Genomic DNA, 18,416 nt, shown 5'->3' with positions numbered 1-18,416 from the left:
AAAAGATGGGGGGATACGAAAAAGATGGGGGGAGACGATTGGAAACAACCACAAGGGGTGAAGCAAGAGTGATTCAGAGAGAGAGGGAGTGGAACAAACATGGTCATTTGGAGAGAGAGAGGTAAAGGCTGCAGTGGAGAAGAGACAGAAGGGATCATACAGGGTGAGAGACGAAGAGGCAGGGGGAAAGATATAAGAACAAGGAAAGACAGATGGAAAGGCGGCATGAGATCGCTTGACGGATGGGAAGACGGAACACATATTTAGTTTTTTTTGGTAAATGTTCGCCTAGGTGGCGTGAGAGGGAGGGACGAGCGCGCACTATAAATACACGTTATGATAATAATACAGAAGGTAGCAGGGATTTTGCGAAAGCTGCTGAATGTGGGGGTGGCGTGCTCAAACCGAGGAGCACAGGGCGCCGGGCAGGGAGCACAGGCCAGCTGATGTGCGCATCTCAAAACACCCAGGACAATCAGACCCATCCACGCCACGGGCCTTTACAGGGCCGGAGCTTCCATCCAAGGGCACTGGGCAGTCTCCTGCAGAACACATCTGTGCCACCAACAGTGCCATCCGCTCCCACACAAGAGGGCAACTGTCAGCAGCATCATGAAACCCTCTGCACCAATAGCGTCACCCACTCCCACAGAAGAGGGCCCGTGCCACCAACGGTGTCATCCTATCCCACAGAAGGGGGCCCGTGCCAACAGAAAATGGTCCTCTGCCATTAATGGTTACCCACTCCCACAGAAGAGGGAATGTGCCATTAATGGTGTCACCCACACCCACAGAAGAGGGCCCTGTGCCACCAAGGGTGTCACCCAATCCCACAGATGAGGGCCCATGCTAACAGAAGAGGGCCTGTGCCATTAATGGTGTCACCCACTCCCACAAAAGAGGGCCCGTGCCATTAATGGTGTCACCCACTCCCACAAAAGAGAGCCGGTGCCATTAATGTTGTCACCCACTCCCACACAAGAGGGTCCTTGCCAACAGAAGAGGGCCTGTGCTATTAATGGTGTCACCCACTCCCACAGATGAGGGCCCGTGCCATTAATGGTGTCACCCACTCTCATAGAAAAGGGCCCCGTGCTATTAATGGTGTCACCCACTCCCACAGAAGAGGGCCCCGTGCCATTAATGGTGTCACCCACTCCCACAGAAGAGGGCCCGTGCCATTAATGGTGTCACCCACTCCCACAGAAGAAGGCCTGTGCCAACAGAAGAGGGCCCTGTGCCATTAATGGTGTCACCCACTCCCACTGAACAGGGCCCGTGCTATTAATGGTGTCACCCACTCCCACAGAAGAGGGCCCGTGCCATTAATGGTGCCACCCCCTCCCGCAGAAGAGGGCCCGTGCTAACAGAAGAGGGCCCCGTGCCATTAATGGTGTCAACTAATCCCACAGAAGAGGGCCCGTGCCAACAGAAGAGGGCCCTGTGCCATTATTGGTGTCACCCGCTTCCACAGAAGAGGACCCCGTGCCATTAATGGTGTCACCCACACCCACAGAAGAGGGCCCGTGCCATTAATGGTGTCACCCACACCCTCAGAAGAGGGCCCGTGCCATTAATGGTGTCACCCACTCCCACAGAAGAGGGCCTGTGCCAACAGAAGAAGGCCCTGTGCCATTAATGGTGTCACCCACTCCCACAGAACAGGGCCCATGCTAATAATGGTGTCACCCACTCCCACAGAAGAGGACCCCGTGCCATTAATGGTGTCACCCACACCCACAGAAGAGGGCCCGTGCCATTAATGGTGTCACCCACACCCACAGAAGAGGGCCCGTGCCATTAATGGTGTCACCCACACCCTCAGAAGAGGGCCCGTGCCATTAATGGTGTCACCCACTCCCACAGAATAGGGCCCGTGCCAACAGAAGAAGGCCCTGTGCCATTAATGGTGTCACCCACTCCCACAGAACAGGGCCCATGCTAATAATGGTGTCACCCACTCCCACAGAAGAGGGCCCATGCCATTAATGGTGCCACCCACTCCCACAGAGGCCACTGAAGTCATCTGCGGCGTACCTCAAGGATCGTCACTCAGCCCCACCCTCTTTAACGTATACATGAGTCCACTCGCATCCATCGCGCGCCAACACAACCTCAACATCATCTCCTACGCAGACGACACCCAGCTGATCCTCTCCCTCACAAAAGACCCAAACACCGCCAAAACCAACCTAAAGGAAGGAATGAAAGAAGTAGCCGAATGGATGAAGAACAGCCGTTTAAAACTAAACTCGGACAAAACAGAAGTCCTCATCTTAGGACCATCCCCCTCTGCCTGGGACAACTCATGGTGGCCACCGGCCCTCGGAACCGCACCCATACCTACGGACCACGCACGTAACCTGGGCTTCATCCTAGACTCCTCCCTCTCGATGACCAAACAAGTCAACGCCGTCTCATCATCCTGCTTCAACATCCTACGAATGCTCAAAAAAATCTTCCGTTGGATCCCCACCGAAACAAGAAAGACAGTCACCCACGCACTGGTCACAAGCCGATTGGATTACGGCAACACCCTTTACGCCGAAACCACAGCCAAACTACAGAAAAAACTCCAACGCATCCAAAACGCCTCAGCCAGGCTCATTTTGGACATCCCTCGGCAAGCTCACATTTCCGACCACCTGAAAGACCTCCATTGGCTCCCTGTCAACAAGACAATAACGTTCCACCTCCTCACCCACGCACACAAAGCCCTCTACGACCTTGGACCCCAATGCCTCAACACACGTCTATCCTTCTACACCCCCTCCCGCCAACTACGATCGTCCAATCAAGCCCTCGCCGCAATCCCGCGCATCCACAGATCCACCATGCGGGGAAGATCCTTCTCCTTCTTAGCGGCTAAAACCTGGAATTCTCTCCCCACCCACCTCCGCCTCACTCAGAACCACCTCTCTTTCAGAAAGCAACTAAAAACCTGGATATTCGATAAGTAATTGCACCTCCCTCCCTCAAAGCGCCTTGAGACTCTCTGGGTGAGTAGTGCGCTATACAAATTTCTGAACTTGAACTTGAACTTGAACACAGAAGAGGGCCCTGTGGCACCAACAGTGTCACCCATTTCCAAAGAAGAGGACCTCTCTCAGCCACATAACGGGACCCTCTGCCATCAATAGTGTCACCCTCTCCCACAGAAGATGGGCTCTCCCAGCCACATAATCAGACCCCTGGCCACCAAGAGTGTTATCCACTCGCACAGAAAATGTCCGCTCTCAGTAACAGGATGTGACCCTCCAGCAACAGTGTCACCCATCTGCAGAGGAGAGGGCCTTCCCTCATCAACACAATGTGACCCTCGGACACCACAAGAGTGTCAACCGCATCCACAGAATACGGCCGCTCTCAGCAGCATAATGGGACCCTCTGCACTAACAGTACCACCCACTCCCACAGAAGAAGGCCTCTCGGGGTAACATAATGAGAACCTCTTCCACGAATGGTGTCACCCACTCCCACTGAAGAGGGCCTCTCAGAACCATAGTGGGACCCCCGACACCAACAGGGCCCTTCACTCCCAAAGGAGAGGGCGTCTCTCAGCAGTACACGGGGACCCTCTGCCACCTTCGGTGTCATCCACTCTTACAGAAGAGGACTTATCTCAGATAAAAACGCAGATAAAAACATCGCACAACCTGTCAGCCATGAAGTCAAAGCGCCAGGATGCTCCTTGGAGTGACAGAGCGCTATACAAAAACCCACAAACATCAAACATCAAACATCTCAGCAACGTAATGGGACCCCCTAGCACCAACAGTGTCATCTACATGATCTACTCACAAAGAAGAACTTCCACTCTTAACCACACAATGAGTCCCTCTGCCACCAAAAGAGTGCCACCCACTCCCACAGCCGAAGATGCTCTCTTAACCCGTTTACCGCGGCGGACATTCCGCCACGGTGCAGCGATTTAAAGGAGTGGGCGGGGCCACTTTGGCCAACGGATGTGCGCAACACTAGCGAGGTAGTACTCGCGACGGCCGTTGGCCGACAGAAATAGCGAACGGGTTAAGAACACAAGGAGAGTTTGCAGACAGCCACGACCTCTATCAAATACAATGTGTGGGTCTCTCCTAAGCAGAAGGCCCATCTAACACCAATCAGGACCCAGCAAAAGCATACTCAGAGGACAGACCCAATGGGCACCTATGCCATCCTAAATCCTGCACCCTCTGCCTCCCACAGCAAGAATCTCATACCACCCACTGAGGAGAACCTTCTGAAAGCTTGCAGAAGAAACCCCTCTGCTATTTGAAGGCCAGTCCCCATGCCACCCAGAACATTACTTGAAACATCCAAAAAAACAGGACCTCTTGCCACCTACAAGCAGGCATTGGCAAAGCCAATAGGCATGACCTTGGCACGCCTGCAATTTTATTCATTTCTTGATTGTGCAAACATATACGACAGGATTTCAAACTTTAAAAGTACGAAAAGGTAGAAATGCTGCTGTATAAAGATGGCATATTTAACAACAAGGGGTGGTGATGGACAGAGTTTCTGAATTAAGCAGAATACTCTCACCCAGTCAAGAGATCAGGGCTAGATCCAACACCGTTTTTTAGCTCACTGCACCATCCCAGTTCAGAACCTGGCTATATGCAAATTAGTCTGTTCCTGTCCCAGTGCATGATGGGAACAGGGCAAACCAAACTACCAAGCCAATTCTTACACTGGGAAGGAAACAAGCTTCCGGGGACCGGTTTCTGGCATTTCAGCCGTCGTCGGCCCGGCTTGCTTGAATCCTGATGGTGCAATGAGCAAGGGACTCACATCTGAGTATACCCTTCCACGCTTAGGGTGGACAAAATATTTAACAACAAGGGGTGGTGATGGACAGAGTTTCTGAATTAAGCAGAATACTCTCACCCAGTCAAGAGATCAGGGCTAGATCCAACACCGTTTTTTAGCTCACTGCACCATCCCAGTTCAGAACTTGGCTATATGCAAATTAGTCTGTTCCTGTCCCAGTGCATGATGGGAACAGGGCAAACCAAACTACCAAGCCAATTCTTACACTGGGAAGGAAACAAGCTTCCGGGGACCGGTTTCTGGCATTTCAGCCGTCGTCGGCCCAGCTTGCTTGAATCCTGATGGTGCAATGAGCAAGGGACTCACATCTGAGTATACCCTTCCACGCTTAGGGTGGACAAAATATTTAACAACAAGGGGTGGTGATGGACAGAGTTTCTGAATTAAGCAGAATACTCTCACCCAGTCAAGAGATCAGGACTAGATCCAACACCGTTTTTTAGCTCACTGCACCATCCCAGTTCAGAAGCTGGCTATATGCAAATTAGTCTGTTCCTGTCCCAGTGCATGATGGGAACAGGGCAAACCAAACTACCAAGCCAATTCTTACACTGGGAAGGAAACAAGCTTCCAGGGACCGGTTTCTGGCATTTCAGCCGTCGTCGGCCCGGCTTGCTTGAATCCTGATGGTGCAATGAGCAAGGGACTCACATCTGAGTATACCCTTCCACGCTTAGGGTGGACAAAATATTTAACAACAAGGGGTGGTGATGGACAGGATTCAAGCAAGCCGGGCCGAAGACGGCTGTAATGCCAGAAACCGGTCCCCGGAAGCTTGTTTCCTTTCCAGTGAAGAATTGGCTTGGTAGTTTGGTCTGCCCTGTTCCCATGATGCACTGGGCCAGGGACAGACTAATTTGCATATAGCCAGGTTCTGAACTGGGATGGTGCAGTGAGCTAAAAAACGGTGATGGATCAAGCCCTGATCTGTTGACTGGGTAGGAGTGTTCTGATTAACTCAGATACTCTGTCCATCACCACCCCCTTTTTGAAATTATTTTGGCCACCATAAGTGTGGAAGGGTATGCTCAGACATGAGTCCCTTGCTCACTGCACCATCAGGATTCAAGCAAGCCGGGCCGAAGACGGCTGTAATGCCAGAAACCGGTCGCCGGAAGCTTGTTTCCTTTCCAGTGAAGAATTGGCTTGGTAGTTTGGTCTGCCCTGTTCCCATGATGCACGGGGCCAGGGACAGACTAATTTGCATATAGCCAGGTTCTGAACTGGGATGGTGCAGTGAGCTAAAAAACAGTGATGGATCAAGCCCTGATCTGTTGACTGGGTAGGAGTGTTCTGATTAACTCAGATACTCTGTCCATCACCACCCCCTTTTTGAAAGTATAAAGATGGCAGGCATATTTTTGCACAAAAAAAAATTGTGAATAAAAAAACAGTTCCCAAAAATAAATCAACAAACAAAATGAAAGCAGAAATAAAAGCTGGGATCGGTCAATTAGACCTGTTTCTCAACTGGACTACTCTTTGGTTGGATGTGCGCATCTGGAGAAGAAAACGATGTCACTCATAGTGAAGTCAGCCAATGGTTTAAGTGGGCTGATTTACGGCCCCATACCGAAGTCTTTGTGGGCAGAAGCAAAATGTGAATTACACCCGAGCAGACCAATGGATGAAGAGAGCTCTCTAGCAACCACAGAAAAGGACCCTCTGGCACCCACAGAATAAACCTCAGTATCACCGGGAGAACAGGACCCTCTGGCAGCCACAGAATAAACTTCTGTGTCACCGGCACAACAGGACCCTCTGGCACCCACAGAATAAACCTCAGTGTCGCCGGGAGAACAGGACCCTCTGGCAGCCACAGAATAAACCTCAGTGTCGCCGGGAGAACAGGACCCTCTGGCAGCCACAGAATAAACTTCTGTGTCACCGGCACAACAGGACCCTCTGGCTCCCACAGAATAAACCTCAGTGTCGCCGGGAGAACAGGACCCTCTGGCAGCCACAGAATAAACTTCTGTGTCGCCAGGAGAACAGGACGCTATGGTACCCACAGAATAAACCTCAGTGTCACCGGGAGAACAGGACCCTCTGGCACCCACAGAATAAACCTCAGTGTCACCGGGAGAACAGGACCCTCTGGCACCCACAGAATAAACCTCAGTGTCGCTGGGAGAACGGGACCCTCTGGCAGCCACAGAATAAACCTCTGTGTCACCCAGAGAACAGGACCCTCTGGCACCCACAGAATAAACCTCAGTGTCACCGGGAGAACAGGACCCTCTGACACCCACAGAATAAACTTCTTTGTCACCGGGAGAACAGGACGCTATGGTACCCACAGAATAAACCTCAGTGTCACCGGGAGAACAGGACCCTATGGCACCCACAGAATAAACCTCAGTGTCACCGGGACAACAGGACCCTCTGGCAACCACAGAATAAACCTCAGTGTTGCCGGGAGAACAGGACCCTCTGGCAGCCACAGAATAAACTTCTGTGTCACCGGGAGAACAGGACCCTCTGGCACCCACAGAATAAACCTCAGTGTCACCTGGAGAACAGGACCCTATGGCACCCACAGAATAAACCTCAGTGTCACCGGGAGAACAGGACCCTCTGGCACCCACAGAATAAACCTCAGTGTCGCCGGGAGAACAGGACCCTCTGGCAGCCACAGAATAAACCTCCGTGTCACCCAGAGAACAGGACCCTCTGGCACCCACAGAATTAACCTCAGTGTCACCGGGAGAACAGGACCCTCTGGCAGCCACAGAATAAACTTCTGTGTCACCGGGAGAAGAGGACGCTATGGTACCCACAGAATAAACCTCAGTGTCACCGGGAGAACAGGACCCTATGGCACCCACAGAATAAACCTCAGTGTCACCGGGAGAACAGGACCCTCTGGCACCCACAGAATACACCTCAGTGTCACCGGGAGAACAGGACCCTCTGGCAGCCACAGAATAAACTTCTGTGTCACCGGGACAACAGGACCCTCTGGCACCCACAGAATAAGCCTCAGTGTCGCCGGGAGAACAGGACCCTCTGGCAGCCACAGAATAAACCTCCGTGCCACCCAGAGAACAGGACCCTCTGGCACCCACAGAATAAACCTCAGTGTCACCGGGAGAACAGGACCCTCTGGCAGCCACAGAATAAACTTCTGTGTCACCGGGAGAACAGGACGCTATGGTACCCACAGAATAAACCTCAGTGTCACCGGGAGAACAGGACACTATGGCACCCACAGAATAAACCTCAGTGTCACCGGGAGAACAGAACCCTCTGGCACCCACAGAAAAAACCTCAGTGTCACCAACAGGACCCTCTGGCAGCCACACTTCTATGTCACCGGGAGAACAGGACGCTCTGGCACCCACAGAATAAACCTCAGTGTCACCGGGAGAACAGGACCCTCTGGCACCCACAGAATAAACCTCAGTGTCACCGGGAGAACAGGACCCTCTGACAGCCACAGAATAAACTTCTGTGTCACCGGGACAACAGGACCCTCTGGGAGCCACAGAACAAACTTCTGTGTCACCGGGAGAACAGGACGCTATGGTACCCACAGAATAAATCTCAGTGTCACCGGGAGAACAGGACCCTATGGCACCCACAGAATAAACCTCAGTGTCACCGGGAGAACAGAACTCTCTGGCACCCACAGAAAAAACCTCAGTGTCACCAACAGGACCCTCTGGCAGCCACACTTCTGTGTCACCGGGAGAACAGGACGCTCTGGCACCCACAGAATAAACCTCAGTGTCACCGGGAGAACAGGACGCTCTTGCACCCAAAGAATAAACCTCCGTGTCACCGGGAGAACAGGACGCTCTGGCACACACACAATAAACCTCCGTGTCCACGGGAGAACAGGACGCTCTGGTACCCACAGAATAAACCTCTGTGTCACCGGGAGAACAGAACGCTCTGGCACCCACAGAATAAATCTCTGTGTCACTGGGAGAACAGGACGCTCTGGCATCAATAGAAAAAACCTCTGTGTCACCGGGAGAACAGGACGCGCTGGCACCCACAGAATAAACCTCAGTGTCACCGGGAGAACAGGTCCCTCTGGCATCCATAGAATAAATCTCAACCCAACCACACAGAACAGGAACCACTGGTATTTATGACAAAACTCTCTGCACCCATAGAATAAAGCTCAGCCCCACCCACAGAACATGAACCTCTGACACTTGGGACAGAATTCTCTGACATCCATAAAATAAGGTCAAGCCCCACCCACAGAACAGGAACCACTTGCACTTAGGAGAAAACTCTCTGGCATCCATAGAATGAGGACCAGCCCCACCTACAGAACAGGAACCAATGGCACTCAAAGCTCGGCGCCACCCACAGAACAGGACCTCCTGATACTTAGGACAGAACTCTCTGGCATCCATAGAATAAATCTCAACCCAACCCCATAGAACAGGAACCACTGGCACTTAGGACAAAACTCTCTGCATCCATAGATTAAAGCTCAGCCCCACCCACAGAACAGAACCCCCTGGCACTTAGGACAGAATTCTCTGCATCCATAGACTAAAGCTCAGCCCCACCCACAGAACATGACCCTCTGACACTTGGGACAGAATTCTCTGAAATCCACAGAATAAGGCCCAGCCCCACCCACAGAACAGGAACCGCTGGCACTTAGGACAGAACTCTCTGGCATCTATAGAATAAGGACCAGCCCCACCCACAGAACAGGAACCAATAGCACTCAAAGCTCGGTGCCACCCACAGAACAGGACCTCCTGGCACTTAGGACAGAACTCTCTGGCATCCATAAAATAAATCTCAACCCAACCCCATAGAACAGGAACCACTGGCACTTAGGACAAAACTCTCTGCATCCATAGATTAAAGCTCAGCCCCACCCACAGAACAGAACCCCCTGGCACGTAGGACAGAATTCTCTGCATCCATAGACTAAAGCTCAGCCCCACCCACAGAACATGACCCTCTGACACTTGGGACAGAATTCTCTGAAATCCACAGAATAAGGCCCAGCCCCACCCACAGAACAGGAGCCGCTGACACTTAGGACAGAACTCTCTGGCATCTATAGAATAGGGACCAGCCCCACCCACAGAACAGGAACCAATAGCACTCAAAGCTCGGTGCCACCCACAGAACAGGACCTCCTGGCACTTAGGACAGAACTCTCTGGCAACCATTGAATAAATCTCAGCCCAACTCCATAGAACAGGAACCACTGGCACTTAAGACAAAACTCTGTGCATCCATAGAATAAGGCCCAGCCCCACCCACAGAACAGGAACCACTGGTACTTAGGACAGACCTCTCTGACATCAGTAGAATAAGACCCATCCCCACCCACAGAACAGGACCCTGTGGCACTTAGGACATAATTCTCTGACATTCATAGAATAAGGACCAGCCCCACCCACAGAACAGGAACTACTGGTACTTAGGACAGACCTCTCTGACATCAGTAGAATAAGACCCAGCCCCACCCACAAAACAGGACCCCTAGCACTTAGGACAAAGCTCTCTGTCTTCCATAGAATAAGGCCCAGCCCCACCCACAGAACAGGAACCCCTGGCACTCCAAGCACGGTGCCCAGCCCTCTATTACACACCATCAGACCAGCTGGTACCTCTCAAGAGTCAGCCCGTTTCCATCTCCCCCCCCCCACTTATTTCCCCTCCATGTGCAGCCACTTTCCGTTCTCTCCACACTGCATAAACACGTATCTGTGCCAATCCCTGCTGTAATGTCACCTTCCCGAGTACACAGCAGTGGGTGTATCCGAGGGCGGCTGGCCAGGACAGCCCAGCAGGGACCAGCCTCCCTGGGTAGCAGCGCACAGCTCTGTGCTGTACAGAAGCCTCGGAAAATGCCATGCCCTGTTCCCTGCCTGCCTCCATGCCTGGCATAGCGTCAACCCTGGCACCTTGTTCATGATCAGGAGGCGAGAACAGTGTGTGTAGAACTGCACGTGCCACCCACTTACAGGCCACCTGGGGTGACCAGCCCTACGAGACTGACTACGTTTTAACCTTCCTTCCCCAGAACTTTACAGTATATCCTTTGATTTTACGAGTTACTGGGAGATCTTATGGTTTCTATAAGATCATCCAGGTTTAAGATATAGGCCCAGATGCATCAAACAAAAATCCGCTCGCAAAGGGACAGATTCTCAGAATCTGCCCCTTTGCGACCGATATTTTTGCATTTGGGATGCATCATCCCAAATGCAAAAATCGCAAATTGAGAATTCCCTAAATTGCGATTACTTGCATTTAAGGAATCTCAAATTGAGATTCCTTAAATACAATGCATTAAAGTTTAAAAAATAGCGATTTCGCTAATAGGGCACGCAAATTACCATGAAGTACAACTTCATGGTAATTTGCAAAAACTTTGGAAAATGCACTAAAGTGCATTTTTCAAAGTTTCATGTTGCGCACACACATGCCCTAATGGCATGTGTGTGCGCAACATATGTGCACAGATCAATTTCAGGGGGTGCAACAAGGTGTCCTTTGGACACCCCTGCACCCTTGAAATCGCAATCTCAATTCGCTATTTGCGATTTGCAAATTGAGATTGTCTTCCCATTCATTCCTATGGGCCTCTAGGCCCATAGGAATGAATGGGGAGGTATTCCTTAATTGCGACTCGCAATTTGCGAGTCGCAATTAAGGAATTTTTAGAAATCGCATTTTTTTTAGCAATTTCTTGATGCATTGCAGTTTGCGATTCCTTATTTGCGATTCCTTATTTTTCGCAAATAAGGAATCGCAAAATGTATGCTTGATGCATCTGGGGGATAGTCGTTTCTGTTTTTAATCCCTGGATTATGGTATCAACGGACATTGTATATGAAAATAACGGGCGTACAGGAACCGCGTATACCTGGGAACCCTGTGCTAGAGTGGCCTTTCTAATTCAGGTCTTTCTTCTGTGATTGGCTGCTTCCGATGACAAGCAGCACAGCAGCGCCAACGTGTTCCGGGAGCTACAGGATTGGTTGTTTAGCTGTATCCTATGTTTCTGATGACAGGAGCACTCTTTAAAGCAGGCCTAGAAACCATTGAAATAACAGCCCCATACCTTGGCAGTCTTACACCTGGCAGGACAGCAGCAGAGGGCGGGGCCTAAGACCAGACAGCAGACCTAAAATCAGGTGATATAACTGCCCATAATCAGACACACGTGCATAAGAGAGCGTGCACTGCTGGGATTCTGGACCACTCTGCATTTTACACTTCCTGGTTTCTGGTGACAGGCTGGACCACACAGGTCCACCATTGAAGTACCAACCCGTGCACGAACTGCTGATGCCTGGGCACATGAAGCTCTGGCCCTGTGCAGATTCTAACACAAGTTTGTGGCGTGCAGTCCATGGCTACAGGTGAGGAGTAGGGCAGATAAGTACACCAATTGTACTGTATCCCGTTGCAGCAATTATATAGGTAGAATGCTACACGGTGCAGGGTGTGTGCTTGGAAGGATGTTGTTTTTTTTCTTTTGATCTTATGTGGGGAAGTGTTTCCATATCGTGTGTGATGACCACCGAGGTTCTGTTATGGGACGAAGCGCCTAGCAGTGTGGTGGATGATAAAATGCTCTAATACTCTGTGACTCCGAGATGTAGTTAACCAAATTACTACAGGAGGGTGTTCTAGTGGCTAAGTTGCGCCTGCCAGAGACAGTTATTTTTACCCCAGCCCCTGCTCTTGGCTATACATTGTGCGATTCTGGTTAAATCGCTAACTCTACTTTTATCTAAAATTGTACATTTGTAAAAACATATATAAAATTGTGAAATACAAATGTGTAAACCCCCAACTGATGTAGAGTGAGTGATCCATTGCAGCAGCTAGGTTCGCACTTTATAAATACAAATATGTTAACTTCAAAAGTCCTTGTATCCACTGACGAGCAGCGCAGCAACATTACCAAGACATTTAAGTGCTGTGAAACCTGCTGCACTAAAAATCCTCCTCCTCCGGGGCCAACAAGACCCAAAGGACCCCGAGGGATGGCCATCCACACAGAGCACACACACCCATCTGCGCTCGTGCTTACAAGAAGCAGGCTTGCAAGTGACGTACATCCTTAAACTAAGGCAGCTCGAAGCCACGCACATAAACACGCGTGCGGCGAAGTGTCTCCATCAGAAAGCGGAACAGAAACGACTAAAGTTGTTGATGTCAAAGCCCGGGCCGGCAGCACTTCTCCCGCCGCAGACTGCAAGGCTGTGCGCTCTCCTAGGATGAGACGGCGCTGCCGGGGTGTGCCTCCTTCCTGGTACCTGCTCAGTGGCGGGTTACTGGAGGGGTTACCTGAGGCTGGTTCTTTCACCCAGGGCCAAGGTATAGTGGGACAACCGGAGTAAGGGCCAGGATGTGGATTTATGGTGTGTGAATGGCTGGGTAAGCGGTAACCTGTCCATTAATCCACCTCTGAGATCGACCACCTTCCAGTGAGCAGTTAAACAATATTTAATACTATCGGATGCAGCCATCAGTGCCAGGACCGGATACCAAGTCTAACCCCAGCGTCCTCCTCACTCAACTGCACCGTGTGATCTCAGACACATCACTGTAACTCGCTCTTCCCGTACTCCTCATTCGACGGCACCGTGTGATCTCAGACACATTGCTTTAACTCGCTCTTTCACGGGTCCGATACCAGAAAAAATCGGAAGCGCTTGGAATTAGGCATTTGAGAGCATTACACAGAGGCACTTCAAATATAAGGATAAGGGCCAAGGAAGTGACAGAAGAGTAAAAGATTTGTCTCTAACCTAGAATCGCAGCCTGTCCTGAGTCTCGAATGATACTGCCATGTCACCTTAAAGACTAAATATGTTCTAAAGATAGTGTAGGTTGAGGTACCAGCATGGCAGAGTTCTAATCCCCCAGCCTTTGTTACACGAACAAATTGTGATTTCTTGAACATGTCACTTTACCACCATTTGACCCAATTCCATAAACACCTGGGATGCTTAGAAACGATCAGAAATGCGCTTAAACTTTATGCAATATTTTACAATGTACGTTGATTGACCTTAATTAATTTGCAGCTCGTCCTACAATGAAAGTTAAGCACTAGGTACACTTCAGTGTCCTTCAAAATAGTCAAGATCCACCAAATATCTCTATTATTGTACTTTTAAAAGGCGCCCTCCATGCCCCCGGCGAGCAGCAGGGTAAGTTCTGTGAAGTGTAGAAATACTCACATCCTGTTTTGTTCACGAGCTCCTCAATTTCTACGGGCAGGGAGTGGGAGGCGCCCATCTCAGTCCGAAGCCCCTGGGAGGGCAGTCCAAGGTCCTGCAGTTCAGGTGGGCAGGGAGGGGCAGTCCGAGGACAGGATGCCGGGCAGTCCTAGGCAGTGGTGGCAGCCGGCGCAGCCCAAGCGCGCTCCCTCCGGTCCTCCCGCTCTGCGCTCGCTTCAAGCAGCCCAGGACTCCAGGAAGCCCCAGCGCTCATTATAAGAGATGCGGCGCCCGCTGTCTCCTGGGTCCAAGAGCCGGTCGTGTTGGAGCTCGTCCAAACAAGCCTGCTCTTGCGACACTGCACCGGTGCAGCTCCCAGCTGTGCCACCTGAGCCGCGCCCTCCCCTCAGTCAGCCCGGGGAGGCCCGCATGGAATTCCATTTTAGCAACTACGAATGGCTTCTATAGGGGTACCTGGAAACAGCTCTACATTCAGCTATAGGCATTGTCGTTACCAATAGCCGACACTTTTGGGACTTAGCTTGAGAATCCCTATAGCCGTTGGGGAACAGAAAGTAATTCTGCCTTTGTTCCTTACTTACATATATGTCTCCAAATGTTCAAATCATGCATTTGCTTTTTACCCCTCTTCTTTACCTTCCTCCTAGCTTTGTACTAAGGAACATCTGAGTGATAGACCCACTGTTTATTTCCAGGGCAGGGCCGGTTCCACTAGAAGTCACCTCTTGCGTCTCTTTCTCTGGTGGTGGAAACATTATAATAACCATTAAACCAATTAATAGATATTGCCTACATGGACACATACAAGAACATACACACTATTCGGTCCAGCGCAGAAGCAAACTCACATTCACCACTGGAGCATGCTTCTATTAGGCTGAAAGGGTTTGTAGGGTATAAAGGGAAACTTATCTACTTTTTTTCTTTTATAAATCTTTTTATTAAACAATCTCGACATGATGGTACATAGTCACAATGATTAGTAGGCAGGGTACAGCACGCTACAAGGGAAACAGCATATAATTACAGTAAACAATGTTGGTGGAAATCACCGGGAGGGAGGATCTTCACTGTCTAATTCTTGAGGGGGGGCACAAATATCTCCTCGGTAAGGATTCCAATTGGCCCATATTTTAGACCATTTTCGGGAGCACCCCTGTGCCACATATAAAGTTTTTTCACGTAACATACTCCAATCGAGGTCTTTTTCCCAGTCAGTTACAGTAGGCGTGTGTGCGGCCCCCCAGAGTTGAGCTATATTTCTCTTGGCGAGCATGCATGCGAGAGTGAACCATTGTGTTGCATGTGTGTTGAGATCAGTAGGTTCCCAGATATTAAGGAGGCACCTGGATGCCAGCGATTTGATTTCAACACCCAACGTTTCGCTCACGACCACATGAACTGCACGCCAGTACTCTTGGATCGGATCACACTGCCAGAGGATGTGCATAAAGGTACCCGTGTGGGCGCATCCCCGTCTACATGTGTCGTCAGTCAGCCAACCGATGTGTACTAGTTGGGGTCCAGTCAGATACACCCTGTTAAGGATTTTAATTGCACTAGGCGGAGTCTCGCCGGAAGAGCAACTGTCCTGGGAGACGAGACTGCCGTCTGCCAGTCCTCATCCTCCAGTTCGATCCCGTCATTAGTCCATTGCTCACGGAGTGCCAGCAGGGGGTCATCCATATTGTTTATTAGTTTACAATAGGTGAGGGAGATGGCTCTCTCGGGCAGATGCCCATCTAGTAGTCTGTCTTCTAGAGGAGAACTTTCCGGAGGGGTTGTACCACGGGTCAGTGTTGTGGTTAGTGCGTGTCGTATTTGGAGGTAGCGAAAGTGCTCCGAGTTCGCACGGGAGTATTGACTCTGCAATATTGCAAATTATTTAATTCCCTTGGCATTCCAAAGGTCCTTGATGCGGAAGATACCAATTAGATCCCACTTGTCGAAATCCCTGGATTATCGCAAGTCTCCCAGTTTTTGAGAGTCCCACAGCGGAGTGGCAAGAGTCAACCTGTCACTCCAGCCAAGAGATTTAGTTGCCGCATGCCAAATTTTTACTGTGTGCTGCGTAGGGCCGGTGAGCTGGAACCTATCTAATTTAGAGTATAATGCACAAGCAAAAGATCCATTCGGGAGGATCCACCGGTCCATATTAATGCCGGGATCATCTGGGCGACAGTAGGTGCAGTGGTTGATAGCAGTGAGGTGTGCCGCCCAGTAATATTTCCTGATGTCCGGCAATCCAATACCCCCATCATACCAACCAATTGTAAGTTTTTTTGTGGCTATGCGCGGCCTCCCAGCCCACAGAAGGTCTCCCTGGAGTCCCTCTATTTCTTTGAAATATGCATTAGGTGCAGGATCAGCGGAGTTCTGGAGAGCATAGAGGAACCAAGGGAGGGACATCATTTTAAAAAGGGCTGCTTTACCCAAAAGTCGTAGCAGGGGGGGCATGGTTATGGTCATGTCTGACCTGTGGGTCTAGGGAGATGTATAGCCCCAGGTTTTTAAATCCATCGGAGACGATGGGTATGGGGCAATTATGAGGCAATGGAGGAGGACTCCCGTGTAAAACGTAGAGGAGGGATTTCTGCCAATTCACTCGGAATCCGGAATACATGCCGAATGCGGCGAGGATATCAAATACGTCGATGAGAGATCTCTTGGGGGATGTCAGATAAAGAAGAATGTCGTCCGCATACAGGGGGATGCGGTCTTCCCAGTCTGCCGACCATCGCATCCCTCGGATCATGACATCCTTTCGTATCCATGCCGCAAGGGGTTCAAGGATAAGGGTGAACAGCAGCGGGGATAGAGGGCATCCCTGACAAGTACCTTGGCCAAGTTCGAATGTGCCAGACTTCCTGTTATTGACAACAATTTGAGCCATAGGATTGTTATATAGTAGGCGCACCCACTGACGGAAGACCGGGCCGAATCCCATTTTCTCAAGCACTGCGAAGAGATAAGGCCACTCAATTGTGTCAAATGCCATAGTGGCATCTAATGAGGCTATGACCACGTCCTCCCTTATGGTGGAGGCCCTGTCGAGCACACCATGCAGACTACGCAAATTCAGGGCAGTGTTCCTTCGCGGCATAAAGCCTGATTGGTCAGGGTGTACTAAGTCCCCAATTACTTTAATCAGTCTGTTAGCGAGAATCTTGGCTAAAATTTTGGGTTCTGCGTTGAGAAGGGATATAGGGTGGTAGGAGGAGCATTCCGTTTTTGGTTTTCCATCTTTATGGATCAGAATTATAGTGGCGAGTCGCTGGTCACGGGGCAATGTGCCTACGTCAAGACTACATTCGTACATGAGTTTCAGATAGGGGGCCAATTTGTGGAGCTGGAGCTTGCAAAGCTCGATTGGGATTTCGTTTGGGGCGAGGGCCTTTGCCCGGTTGGAGTGTTCGGATTGCGAGTTCAATTTCGTCTGATGTGAGGGTGCTATCCATGAAAGTACGGTCGATTTCAGAAAGAGCTGGGAGTGATATATCTCTAATGAAAGCCGAGGAGTCTGACTCTGTGTAGGTCGTCACCGAGCTATCGATGGAGTGGAAGTGGGTAGCGAAGTGGTTAGCTATGACTTGAGGGTCAGTGATGAGGGAACCGTCAGTGTTTCTAAGTTCCGGGATGAGTCTGCTAGCGTGGTCTCTCTTGTCCAGCCAGGCAATTAGTTTCCCGGCCTTATCTCCCCAGTTATAAATACGTCCCAGTTTGGCTTGGACCGATACTCGTCTTGGTACAAGCGGAGTAGGTGGAGGGTTTCAGGTGTGGCGTCCATGTGTATTTCTTGCTCAAGGCCGTAAATCTTGTGTTCGGTCTCTGACATGGATTTAAACCTATCTTTTTTAGATCATGCTATTAAGGAATGGGCCTGGCCCCGAACCACGGTTTTGAAGGCCTCCCACAATGTTTGGGGGGATTCCACCATTCCCTCATTTTCCAGGAAGTAGTCGTCTATTGATTTATTAAGGTCTTTGCGAATTTTGGGTTTTTTGAAGTACCAAGGATTAATAGGTGCGACACGTCCCACCTGTGTGTGATCGAGTACAATGGGGACCCATAGGGGGGAATGAGCTGATATTCCTCTAGCCAAGTGTCAGGTCTCGTGAATGGTGGAGATCTGCGAGGCGGGGACAATTATGTAGTCAAGGCGTGAGAGGCTGTTGTGAGCCCCTGAGTAGAAAGTGTGCTGTAGTTTGTCCGGATTGTAGGTTCTCCAACAGTCCACTAAGCCCATCGCCTCTAAACACTTGGGAAAGGAGTGAGCAGCCTTGAATAGGGCGCGAGGAGGTTGCCTGTCAAGCAAGCCCAAAAGGACTGAATAAAAAGGCTCCACCCAACACCAAGCTTCCCTTTGGTAATGTCAGCAATAGGGCGCTATGG

At 50.5% G+C, this 18,416-nt stretch overlaps 1 protein-coding gene across 2 annotated transcripts in view; it reads right to left on the bottom strand.

Annotated features, from left to right (window-relative positions):
* The window catches only part of TESC (tescalcin), a 468,355-nt gene extending 454,097 nt beyond the window's left edge, over positions 1-14,258 (bottom strand). Inside the window, exon 1 of one of the 2 annotated variants that reach the window (XM_078667128.1) lies at positions 14,025-14,258. In XM_078667128.1, coding sequence (XP_078523254.1) covers positions 14,025-14,082 — 58 coding nt within the window. In that variant the 5' untranslated portion in view covers positions 14,083-14,258. The remainder of the gene's footprint in view (positions 1-14,024) is intronic. The other variant, XM_078667127.1, reaches the window with a different exon arrangement.
* Positions 14,259-18,416: the final 4,158 nt, after the last annotated feature.

Source organism: Lissotriton helveticus, chromosome 11, assembly GCF_964261635.1.
Source record: "Lissotriton helveticus chromosome 11, aLisHel1.1, whole genome shotgun sequence".
NCBI lineage: Eukaryota > Metazoa > Chordata > Amphibia > Caudata > Salamandridae > Lissotriton > Lissotriton helveticus.
This window is presented reverse-complemented; position numbering and strand designations above follow the sequence as displayed.